An 11,686-nucleotide genomic window follows, 5' to 3' on the forward strand; every position below is an offset into this window, starting at 1 on the left:
TATAACACCCAGGGCTTCTCCCCACAAGTGCCCCCCCATGACCATCGCCCCCTTCCCCTCTCCTCCTCTACCCGCAGCCCTCCGTTCATTTTCAGAACTCAGTAGCCTCTCGTGGTTTGTGTCCCTTGAGGCGAACCCGTCTTGCGGTGAACACGTGGTCTCTGGTTTAGCAGCAGCGCCATCGTCTGGGCACCTGTCAGAGCAGCATGCCTAGTCAGACAACGCCAACGGAATAAAGCACGCAGGGAAGTGGGAGAATCACTCGCCTAGATACCTGGTTCTCCAAGTTGGATACACACTGGAATTCCCTGGGGTGCATCAAGATAAACGTGGCGCCTGGGTCCAACTCAGGATTCTGACTGCGTTGGGTGGGTGTGTGCTGCCCAGGGTCCTCCCCCTCGACTCCATGCGGAGTTTTCAAAAGACCATCTTTTGGACCCCAGAGCAGAGATTCATAGTTCCCGGGTTTGAGTTTGGAGGTATCTTTTCCAAGCCCCTTATGCATGCTAATATACAGCCAAAGTTGAATAGTGTCCTTTCTTATTTTTGAGAGAGAGAGAGAGAGAGAGAGCGCAAGCTCAAGAGCATGTGTGCACAAGCAGGGGAGGGGCAGAGAGAGAGAGGGAGACTAGAATCCAAAGCTGGCTTCAGGCTCTGAGCTGTCAGTGCAGAGCCTGATGCAGGGCTTGAACTCACAAACTGTGAGGTCATGACCTGAGCAGAAATTGGATGCTTAACTGACTGAGCCGTGTAGGCACGCCAAAGAAAGGCTATTTCCAATAAATATCATGAGAACAGGCTTCCCAACTGCCATGGTGTACCCGAATTAGGTCCCTACCTGAGCTGGCATGGGAAGTGGTGCCGGAGGCTTTGAGCTATGTGGACCTGCCCATCAGGCATTCCGTGTCCGCGGCCCTGGTCCTAGCTGGTCCAACTCCATTAACCGTTTCGGCCCAGAAAATGGAGAGAGCCATGACCGTCCCTTCTGCGTGAGGTGGGGGTATGTCCTGTGGATACTAGTTTCCTCCCCTGGTCTTTTCCCCACCCTTGCACGAGACATGCTGACCTCATAGAAAAATGTCTCTGGCTTCTAGGTCACGGTAGTAAACCAGTAGAGAACTCTGCCCAGGACTAGGCAATCACTGGACAAATTATATCTTGTGTTTCTTGAGAGCTGACTTCTCTGAGGAACACAGTTACAGCAGCTAATTAGTGGAGGATTAACCCATTTACTAGTGTCATTCATTGTACAGAGAATAGAATAGAATCTTGGCTGCCACCCAGCTCTTCCATGGGAGACATTTTGTTTAATGTTTGATTTATTTTTGAGAGAGACACAGTGTGAGCAGGGGAGGGTCAGAGAGAGAGAGGGAGACAGAATCTGAAGCAGGCTCCAGGCTCTGAGCTGTCAGCACAGAGCCTGAAGCGGGGCTCAAACCCACAAACCATGAGATCGTGACTGAGCTGAAGTTGGACAGTTAACCGACTGAGCCACCCAGGTGCCCCGAGACATTTTTTTTTAAAAAGCAAAAACGGCGTCAAGTTATCACTGAAAAATTGGCTCCAAATTTGTCTCAGGATTACTTTAATGATGTTTCTCAGAAAACTCAAAAGATTATGCAGGGGCACGAGGGGCCAGCTCCTCAGCCCAGTATGTGTAGAAATTAAACGTTTTCTTCTCTGCTGAAAATCACAAGGTATCTGGAGAAAAATGAAATGGCTGCCACTCCAGACTTCCTATCCTGGTTGTCATTTTGTGTTGCGCCCACTCACTGGGCCACATAGGAACTGTTTCTTCATATACAGTAGATCCTTGAACAACACAGGTTTGAATGTTACAGGTCCACTTATACATGGTCGGGTTTTTTTTTGTCTAATAAATACAGTAAGTGTATTTTCCTTATGACTTTCTTTTCTCTAGATTACTGTATTGTAAGAATATGGTATATAACACCCATATAACATATGTGTTCATCGATTGTTTAGGTTACTGGTGAGACTTTTGGTCAACAGTAGGCTGTCAGTAGTTAAGTTTTTTGGGGAGTAGGAAGTTACATGCACATTTTCTTTTTAAGTTTATTTTGAGAGAGTGAGAGCAAGCGGAGGAGGAGACACCGAATCGAAGGCGGGCTCTGTGGTGTCAGTGCAGAGCCCGATGTGAGGCTTAATGTCACGAACCATGTTATGACCTGAGATCCAGGGTTGGATGCTTCACTGACTGAGCCACCCTGGGCCTTATATGCACATTTTCGTCTGTGCTAGTACGTCAGCACCCCTCACTCCTATGCTGTGCAAGCATCAACTGTGTTGTATTTCTGTGGAGATCATAATAAAAATTTTTAAAGCTTTAAAAACAACTGAAGGATGGGGCACCTGGGTGACTCGGGTCATGATCTTGTAGTTGGTGAGTTTGGGTCCCGCACTGGGCTCTGTGCTGACAGCTCAGAGCCTGGAGCCTGCTTGGGATTCTCTGTCTGCCTCTCCCTGGGGTGTGCTCTGTCTCTTTCTCTCTCAAAAACCTTCTTAAAAACGTAAAAACAACAATAATCAAAACAACTGAGGGGTTACCTATCTGGTAATAAATTCCAGATCTTAATTCCAAAAGGGTACCAAGCAGGAGCATGAATCCCGACGTACAGGACTTGTCGGGACACAGGCTTACAGCACGACCCTCCGGCGTGGGCGTGCCAGGCCTTCGAGTTTTGTCTGAGCACTTCCCTCTCTCAAGGGAAGTTCCTGTTTCTTTACTGGCTGGTTCAGTTGGTTGACTGTCCGACTTTGGCTCAGGAGTGAGTTCGAGCCCCATGTTGGGCTCTGTGCTGCCAGCCTGTCAGTGGAGTCTGCTTCGGGACCCTCTGCTCCCTCCTCTTTACCCCTCCTGGCTTGCGTTCCCCTGAAAATAAATATTAAAAAAAATACTTCAGGGAGAGTAGACAGGGCACATACAAATCCTATCTGGTGACAATATTTGTTCTGGATAGAACTCTGTTCTGAAGTAGGAACATTTGATACATTCTTGCCAGTGTCAATGTTAAATGTTTACCATTTTTCTGCATAATTTTGACCAGATTCTGCATTAAAGAGGCTTGGGACAGGATTTAAACTTGTTAACAACAGTATGCTCATCCATAAAACAGGGACACGGAGAGTGGGGCAGAGGCAAGGTGCGCAGTGGCGTGAGTCCCTTGCTCTGCCGGAGTGCAGCAGTCCTCGGGCAGCGGCTGTGCTGCAGGAGCCCGGGCCTCTGAGGTCTAAGTTCTGCATTTCCCCCACTCAGTAATACCAGTAATGACCTAGAAAACTTTTGTCAAATAGGATATGAATTCTCTTTCAGATTTCACAAAAGCCTGCCTTATATTTTGTGTGTGTGTGTTTGGCATGCTACAGAACACCTACGGAAAGGAGTGATTAAGAGAGCCAGAAGGAAGGTGGGGGAGCGGTGGGGGGAGGTAGGAGACCTGGGATCCGGAGGGGCCACAGGTGCTCGCCAGCTTCAGCAAGGACAGTCATATGGAGACCGTGGCTGGGTGACGGGACAGATGAGCAGAACCAGAGATTTTGGCACGTTGCTTCCAAAGTGCTGTTTTTTCTTTCTTATTCACCCTAAGCCCTTTGTTTCTCACTTAGAACCGCATGGAAGAGAGCAAAGCCTTATTTAAAACCATTATTACCTACCCCTGGTTTCTGAACTCATCCGTGATTTTGTTCTTGAATAAGAAGGATCTTTTGGAAGAGAAAATCATGTACTCTCATCTCATTAGCTACTTCCCAGAGTACACAGGTGAGTGGCCGTCTTGTGGGCTCCCCTGGCAGCTGTCCAGCATTTCTGGGCCGCACCCTCCCCGCCTGCCTCTCACACACTTTCTCACCGAAGCTCCAGGCGCATCACTGTGTTTTGCCTGTGTACCCCCACGCATGCCCACACCTTTTGTGATCTTCACCCTGTTCTCCAAGACCCAGCTCAGGTGCTGCCTCCTCCTCCAGGAAGTCCTTCTCACCCTCACGACCCTCTCCTCTGCATTGGTGTGCCCCCAGTAGCGTGAGCACATGCTGTTGTCCCCGGGCCTTTGTCACTCTGTAGTTCTGTTCATGTGCCCCAGGCAGAGACTCTGCCCACCTTGCCTTTCCAGTGTCTGCCTGAGTGCCGGGCACTTCCGTTCGTATTAGCGCAGCAGCCCCCTTCCTAGGCACAGGGGAGACAACGGGGTTGTCCCTGGCTGGAAAGTTTGTCTTGTTGCTCAGTATTTCTGGTACAGGAGGTCTCAAAGATCACGAAGTTCGATACTGATGTTTAGAGCAGTGTTTCAGCACTGTATTCCCCTCTAATAGTTGCAGTGGCCATATCGTGTAGAGAGCCCTCATGCTTTAAAATGAGACGTGGGTGTCTAATCATGGTCCAATATTCTTCCTTTTCCGTCTGCTTCCATGATCCAAATCCAACAATTAAAATGGCTCACTATCTTTCAACAAATCGCTGTAAAGTACAAGTTTTAGATGGCAGTGGACACTTGCAAAGACTGTCTTATGAGAGAGAATAAAATAGGATAAAAGCTAAGCCCTAGGTCAGCCCTCTAGAAATAAGACCACACAAAGGAGGACCCCATGTCAGAGCAAGAGTATATAGAGAATGAGTTTGGGGGGGACCCGGTGGTTGGTCACTGTCTTTCTTCTTTGTTCCCGTAACTGCACTTCTGACTAGGACCCAAGCAGGATGTGAAAGCTGCCAGAGACTTTATCCTGAAGCTTTACCAAGACCAGAATCCTGACAAAGAGAAAGTCATCTACTCTCACTTCACGTGCGCGACAGACACGGAGAACATTCGCTTCGTGTTCGCTGCTGTGAAGGACACGATTCTCCAGCTCAACCTGAGGGAATTCAACCTGGTTTGAAAGCTGCTGCGCCCCGCGTCCAGGCCGGGAGCCAGGCCCTGTGCGCGCCTCACGCGTTACTTGCCAGTGCTGTGGCGGCACCGAGCCCACCACGCAGGCCGCGGGGACACGTGAGGGACCTTCCGAGATATTTGAGTTGAGCGACCTTTTTCGAAGTCTTTGTTCCTGTGTTGTTTTTCTTGACTTTTGGCTCTAAGATTTTGTGTAAGTTTTGAAGTTGATATTTTACAGAACTTTTAAAAGCCACTGTGGTTTATGTTCTTTTTTTAAGTTAAAGTGTGTTTAATAATAGCCATTAACACGTCACGTGACAGAAGGGTCTGTTAGTTTGTAGCTCATACCTTGAGACCTCTCGGATGAGTCTGGGTGATAATTTAAAAAAAAGAAAATTAATGGGTTTGAGGCTTTTTATTAAATCTTGTAATTTAGAGATTTTAAATTGTTTTTCTCTCTTCATGCTGAAGTACGCATTTAACATGCCATCAAAGATTTTTTAACATTTGTTTGTTAAATATTTCTAAGCCAAATTAATGACTATATTAATATATCCAACTTAGTTTTGCCATAATTTGATCACTATGCAGCCAAAGTTGACATAAATGGGCTCTAGATAGCATGTATGTTGTAAAAAAATGTGTGTACGTATATACAACCAAGTCTTGTAAACTTGTGAAATGGCTAAAAGCCTAACCTGTTCAACAAATGGAATGTAACCCCTGCCAAAGTTCTGACGGCCAGCACAGGTTTGCTGTTTGAACCAGGGTACGCGGTGCCTTTCCGAGGCGGCTAAGAATATACCGTTCCGCCACAGGCATTGGATTATGTTGTTTCTTTGAGCTCATGGTTGACTTGAAGGTTCAGATCCTAGAAAGAAAAATGTTGCGACTTTGATACTTTATAACTCAAACTTTCTACATGGCCTCATAAAAGAGGAAAAATAAACTTCCTTTTACTTTCTAGGCTCCTGGCTGAGATCCCCCTGTAAAACAAGCAAGCAAAACAGATGAACAGGAAAAAGCCCCAGAGTTTAATAATACGTATGCCTCCTGTATACATGAGAGAAACCCAAAAGAGCTGAATCACTTCCCAAACAGGCCAAGCTCTCACCTTGAGTGCCTTCTTCAGCTAAAGCCCTCAGCAAGATGTTAGAGGAAGAGCCACCTATGAGAGGGTATAAGGCAAAGCACAGTAAACAAGAGTAAGGTGGCGATGATGGGAGTCAGCCTTGGCTTTCTGGGACAGGGAGAAACCCTTACAAAGGAGTAGCTCTTACCAGACTTCCAGAGCTTTTGCTGTACCTCCTGTTTCTTAAAAATAATAAGTTCAAAGTGATCCTTATGCCAAAGAGGCACATTTTGGGGTGCCACAGTCTGCTCCCTCTTGAGTCTGCCTGAGAGGCTTCAGATTCGTTTCATGGTCCAGAAGCTGAGTTGACTGACAGGTTGCTTTGTTAGTTTTACTGAACCAGTCTCGGTCTTTTTTTATGGGAGAAGAAGCCAAAGCAATGGTTAGTCTTTACTGGAATGCAGAAAGTTTAAAGCACATTTGGAGTACGTTAATGCTTGTAATGGGTACAGGCCGGTAATCGCTGGGCCTCTCTGTGTGGCCAGAACCAGACGATGGCGCCGTTGTCCTCTTCTCAGAGGCAGCCCACTATTGGCTTGTTGGTGATAGATGGGACTAGATTAGGGTTTTCCTTGGGGCCTGAGACTGCCTTTGGGGCTGGTGTGCTGTATGGGGTTAGCACCCTCCATGCAGCCGTCATGACTTCCCTCTCCTGCCCAGTCACCTGCTGATCATCAGTAGAAACACCACCTCCAGGGCACCTGGGTGGCTCAGTTAAGTGTCTGCTGACTCTCTGTTTTCACTCAGGTTATGATCTCATTGTGAGTTTGAGCCCCACTTCAGGATCCGCCCTGACAGTGTGGAGCCTGCTTTAGATCCTCTCCCTCCCTCCCCCGCTTATGTGCTTTCTCTCTCTAAAAATAATTATTAAAAGAAACCCCACCTCCAGATGCCATGGAGTGCACCTTGTTGGCTCCGTTGGGACTGCACCCAGTGCTCCAACTCCAGGAAGTAACTCTGAAGCCGTTGTACCCACTATAAATAGCACTTCCCGCAGTCTTGAGAATTGTTCAGGTCGGTTACAAGGTTGTGTCTCGTTTCAGGAGGAGGTGGTGGAGGTCGTGCAGGTGGGATCCCAGTGAGAGCTCTAAGACGCAAGCAGGTATTTAAATAAGAGGCATTTCTAGGGAACAAAAGAGAAAGGTTAATGGTTGGAGCAAATGCTACACTAGGTCTCTGTCCTGAGGGCAGCCAGTCAGAAGGTTTCGACATATTGGTGTTAAAGCATCATTTGCGGTTTGGATGTGTCTGCCGTCATCAGGTGTTGAGGCAAACTTTCTGCAAAGCAGCAGGCGTTAAGACTGTAAACTTGAGCTTCTGTGGAGTTGATATCAAGTTGTTCACATTCAATTTGTGGGGCCTGGGCAAACACTTTTGCAAAACTGAGAATAACTTCTGTGAGTGAGGAGACAAAGGAGCTGTCATTAAAGATCTGGTAAGAGCTCACTGGAATGGAGCTGACAGGGACATCCGGTTCCTTCCATGGCACACGCCCATTGTAAATGACAACATGGCACCAGGGCAGGCCACGTTTCCAGGAGTTTCATACAGCTGGTCTTTAGTGATTCAAAATCAAAAAAGAGTAGAAGGAAATTGGGAATGTCCTTTTGAAGAGGTCCATAACAAGATTATGTGAGGGGACTAGAAGCATTCAGGACTGGGTCCATGTACAGGTGAAGAATGAGGCCTCACACAACACGACTAGAATCTGATACCCCTAAGGGTGTATTAGTTTCTACTGAAGTATCATCTTTCTCTGTAATTATCCCCTTTTACCAATGATAATTATAAATAAAACCAAACTTGGCCTGATGATTTATATAAGTGCAGCAGGAATAGTGACTGACCATACAGGCTCTCTTAAATCTGTTTTATTGGAACTCTGGACTTCATAAGAGTCTATTGAGGCCATGAAGCCAAGATCTTACCCTCACACTTTGGGTTATTCCTGTCTTCTCAAGATCTCCCAAATATTCTACAGAGGGGTGTGTTGGCTCCATAAAATCAACCAGAACTTCTTAAAACTATACAGTCACATATGAGTCTATAGACATTCTCAAATATGACATTCCAGTCAAAGCCTTGGTAATATAACCAATGTTTCTAATTGTGTCCTATTCCACATATAGCTATTAGCCATGAAAATAAGGAATGGTCACTATGCGTTTCCAAATTCTGGAAGAATCAAGGAGAAAAAGGAATTATTTCATCTTGTTCATGAAGGTATACTTTATCAAGTTGCTATAGCTTAGGAGAAAAGAAAAAGGTCTCCTTAAATCTGGAAATAGGCAATATTTCAAATAGTCCTAAAAATTAAAATCATCCTCTTCATTTAATCTCATGTAATTCGTGCTGATCTTGGCCTTTTATTAGCAATTTTATAATTTAACTTCTTCCTTAGAGATTTGTAAGTTCTGGCCCAGTTCAGTGGTATGATTTGAAAATTACTGGAAAAGTGTACTCATCAGAATCCTTTCCATGACTCTCCTTGAAGATGAAGCACTTTTGCAAAAGCAGAACAGTAGCCTCTATAAATGGCAAAACACTTTAAAAATGGCCATGATTAAAGATCTGATGAATGTTCACTACAATGCAATTGATAAAATTTGGTTATTTCTGTGATCTACTATTTTAAGATAATAACTAGAATTACAAGTGGTAACCATTATACAAGGACATAGCAGATGTCTAGGAATGTCACACAATTTCTGGAACATTTATGTTAATAACATATATCCATACAGATACAACCTCAACAAAGTTTAGCATCACTTATTTGTGAGTGCTTCCCATGTAATTTAACAGAAGCCTAATGTTACTTTGATAACTCCTTTAATAAAGAGAGGAAAAATCTTGAGATGTTCCAGGGGTCCTCTGGAATATCCCTAGTTAGTTCTGGGTCAGAAAGACTTCATTTAGAAATTTGATTTTCAGCTCTTCAAAAATACCACAGTTTCCAACACTTGACTAGGATCACAGATCTTTATGAAACGATACTTGAAACCTAAAGTGATACGATTTTAAAGGCGAATACAGGTGACATAGTTGTGGGCAAAACCTGGCTCTTAATATTGAGAAGACTGTTTTCTTAAGTAATCAAAGGCCTGATGATAAAGATCACACAGGAAATTATTTCAGTAAAACACACAATCTTTTCATTTCTGGTCAGATAACATAAAAGGTAAAGAGAAAACATTCTGGAGACTTTTATCAGGAGCAAACCAAGAGAATTTGGTCCTCGAGTCACCAGCTAGACCCCAAGGCCTGACTTTGACCACCCACCTGCTTGTACTCACCGACCTTTGTCTCGCGTTGTTCCCTGAGCTGTTCATTGCAGTTTGTCTCTTAACTCTGGCAAATGGAAAATGAAACCATCCGTGGAGCAACAGTTATGGCTACCGCCCTGCTGAGACCTCCAGCTGGTCCTGATCACCCAGACCAGATTGAGCTGAACCCCAGACTCTCACCTGTGCAGATGGACCATGGCATGACCTCCAGAAGGACAGACGACTATCTTTATACCTCATTATAAAATCAAAATCTCCACCTAAGGAGGAGCCTAAGCCTCATTTACATAACATACAATGTGGTCTGGGCATTTTTCCTTACGGTGCATGTGCCATCTTACGCCCGCCTCTACAATGACAAGGCTTCCCTATCTAAGTATTCATCCCAACCCTAGATAAAAGGAACCCATCCACCCTTGCTTGCAGAGTCACAGCTGCAAATCAATTTTACTTTGTCCAACAACTCAACCTGGTATAGATTTTATCTGTGACTCACCAAAAAGTGAACTCCCATTGGTTTAGTTACACTTTGAGCAGATGAAAGGAAATTTTTAGTTTTACAGGAGTATACTCATTAAAATATTAAGGTTTACAAACATTTACGAATTCATTCCATGTTAGCCAACTTAATTACACAAGGTTTTCTCTTTCCAACTTTCTATATCCAATTAATTTGTCCCATCTTCTCCCCTTTCCTCTTCTGAAACAACTCCTTCTATTTTTAGAACAAAACTTGTCTTTCCTGTAACAAAAATGCGTCTTTGTACCTCATACCTTTTCTTAAAGCACATCTTACTTTCTGTGAGAAGAGAGAAGATTCATTTCCAGAAATACCCAAAGCTGTGCTAATTAACAATACGTTTACAACTTATTGGAAATATAGAACCTTCTCCTGCCTTCCTCTACCCCCTCCAACAGTGGAGTCCCAAACCTTAGATGCTTCACTTCTTGGTTCTTCTTCCCCTCCCTGTTTCATGGGGCGTATTTTCAAAGGCTTTGCAATAGGCATGCACCAAAGAACAGAGGGAGGCGGGACTGAAAGTTTCTGGGTCACCTCAAGGTATGTACATTTGTTCCCATCAGACTACGTTTTGCCTTAAATGGGCATAGGGGAGTTCCGGGTAAGGCTGTAACCTCTGTAGTCCTCAGGCATTGAGGACCCGGGGGGAAGGACTTACATGCTAAGAGACACACTGTCTGCTGTCACTACCCTGAGTACGCATGCTCATCAGACACCTGCTCTTGCAAGAACGCTGATCAAAGCCTCACTTCACTGTGCTCCGAGTCCATGCACCCCCTCCTTTGACTGGGCCAGGGGGCTCAGTTCTCACCTTTTCCTTGCACACAGAGATGCTTTCCTTACTACTTCCAATAGTTTTAATTACGTGTTAACTAGTATTCCCAACCCTCTGAAACCCTAATTTCTAGTGAGAAGCAGCAGTTATCAGCTGCTTACATACCAACATTCTGTGTATTGGCAAATTTATGGATACATTTCATAATTTATGGAAGCATATGCTGCCTCACAGTACAATTTTTAAATATGGTCCAAGATGTTTACTAACAGACCCAAATATGCTTAGTTTCTCTATAACAAGCCAAAAGTAGATAAAGCTACAGTCAGTAAATGTTTTAGTATTTTATCATATTTGGAAACTTAGATATTCTGATAAATGTGTATCATTTAACTTGTAAAATTTTTATGGTTTAAAATTACCAAAAAGATTTTAAAAGCAATTTTAAGGTAGACATCTAAAACTCCCTCATTGTTGAAGGTCTCATTTATACACTTTATCCCACTTACACCTGCTGAATGCACTCTTAATCATACTGAGGTTACTTCTGCAACTCTCATGAGGCATTAAAGCCAGCATTCTGTTATTTTTCTTGCTGACAAGTTTTGTAAGAGATCGCATGCACTCATCTGATGAATAAACCAGGTAGAATAAAAGTTGTATACCTGCATTATATCCAATGACAACTCTGCAGACAGACCTGATGAGGGAGCAGAAGGCAAGCTGAGGGCAAAGCAGGGCTAGCAAGCTGCCCACCCCCTTCCAGGTGGGGCATGTGCGTCATTGCTCAGGCATTCCTAGCTGCCCTAAAGCTAAGAGGAGAAAAGAAATAGTTAACCGATTGAGATCACATTCACACAGGTCCTAAGTCTCCATCAGTTTACAAGTGTCTTAGTAAATTATAAGAAAAAAGCAGTCTTATCAATAGCCTGATAGTCAGAAACCTACAGCCTCAGTTATTTGGAGCCCCAACATCACCCTCCCCTCCACAGTGATGTTAGGGAACAAAGACAAGAAGGAAATGGCAGGTAAAATGAAATTTCTTTATAACCTGCAGCCCATCGACAAATACTTGAGGCAACTAGAGTA

The 11,686-nt window shown here is 44.5% G+C and overlaps 1 protein-coding gene and 1 long non-coding RNA gene across 4 annotated transcripts in view; one reads left to right on the forward strand and one right to left on the reverse strand.

Moving 5' to 3' along the window:
* Positions 1-5,851, forward strand: part of GNA14 (G protein subunit alpha 14) — a 187,117-nt gene extending 181,266 nt beyond the window's left edge. Inside the window, exons 6-7 of one of the 2 annotated variants that reach the window (XM_029920242.1) lie at positions 3,628-3,781; positions 4,700-5,851. In XM_029920242.1, the coding sequence (XP_029776102.1) occupies positions 3,628-3,781; positions 4,700-4,890 (345 nt within the window). In that variant the 3' untranslated portion in view covers positions 4,891-5,851. The remainder of the gene's footprint in view (positions 1-3,627; positions 3,782-4,699) is intronic. The other variant, XM_029920243.1, reaches the window with a different exon arrangement.
* Positions 61-11,397, reverse strand: LOC115276277. 2 transcript variants are annotated; one of them, XR_003901871.1, is made up of 5 exons: positions 11,263-11,397; positions 9,312-9,366; positions 6,899-7,138; positions 2,569-2,893; positions 61-193 (listed from the first exon to the last, which is right to left on the reverse strand). It is a non-coding gene; the product is annotated as an uncharacterized LOC115276277 (long non-coding RNA). The 2 variants fall into 2 exon arrangements; XR_003901872.1 differs by having other exon boundaries at positions 9,298-9,366.
* Positions 11,398-11,686: the final 289 nt, after the last annotated feature.

The sequence above is a fragment of the Suricata suricatta genome, chromosome 13 (assembly GCF_006229205.1).
Source record: "Suricata suricatta isolate VVHF042 chromosome 13, meerkat_22Aug2017_6uvM2_HiC, whole genome shotgun sequence".
NCBI classification, from domain to species: Eukaryota; Metazoa; Chordata; class Mammalia; order Carnivora; family Herpestidae; genus Suricata; species Suricata suricatta.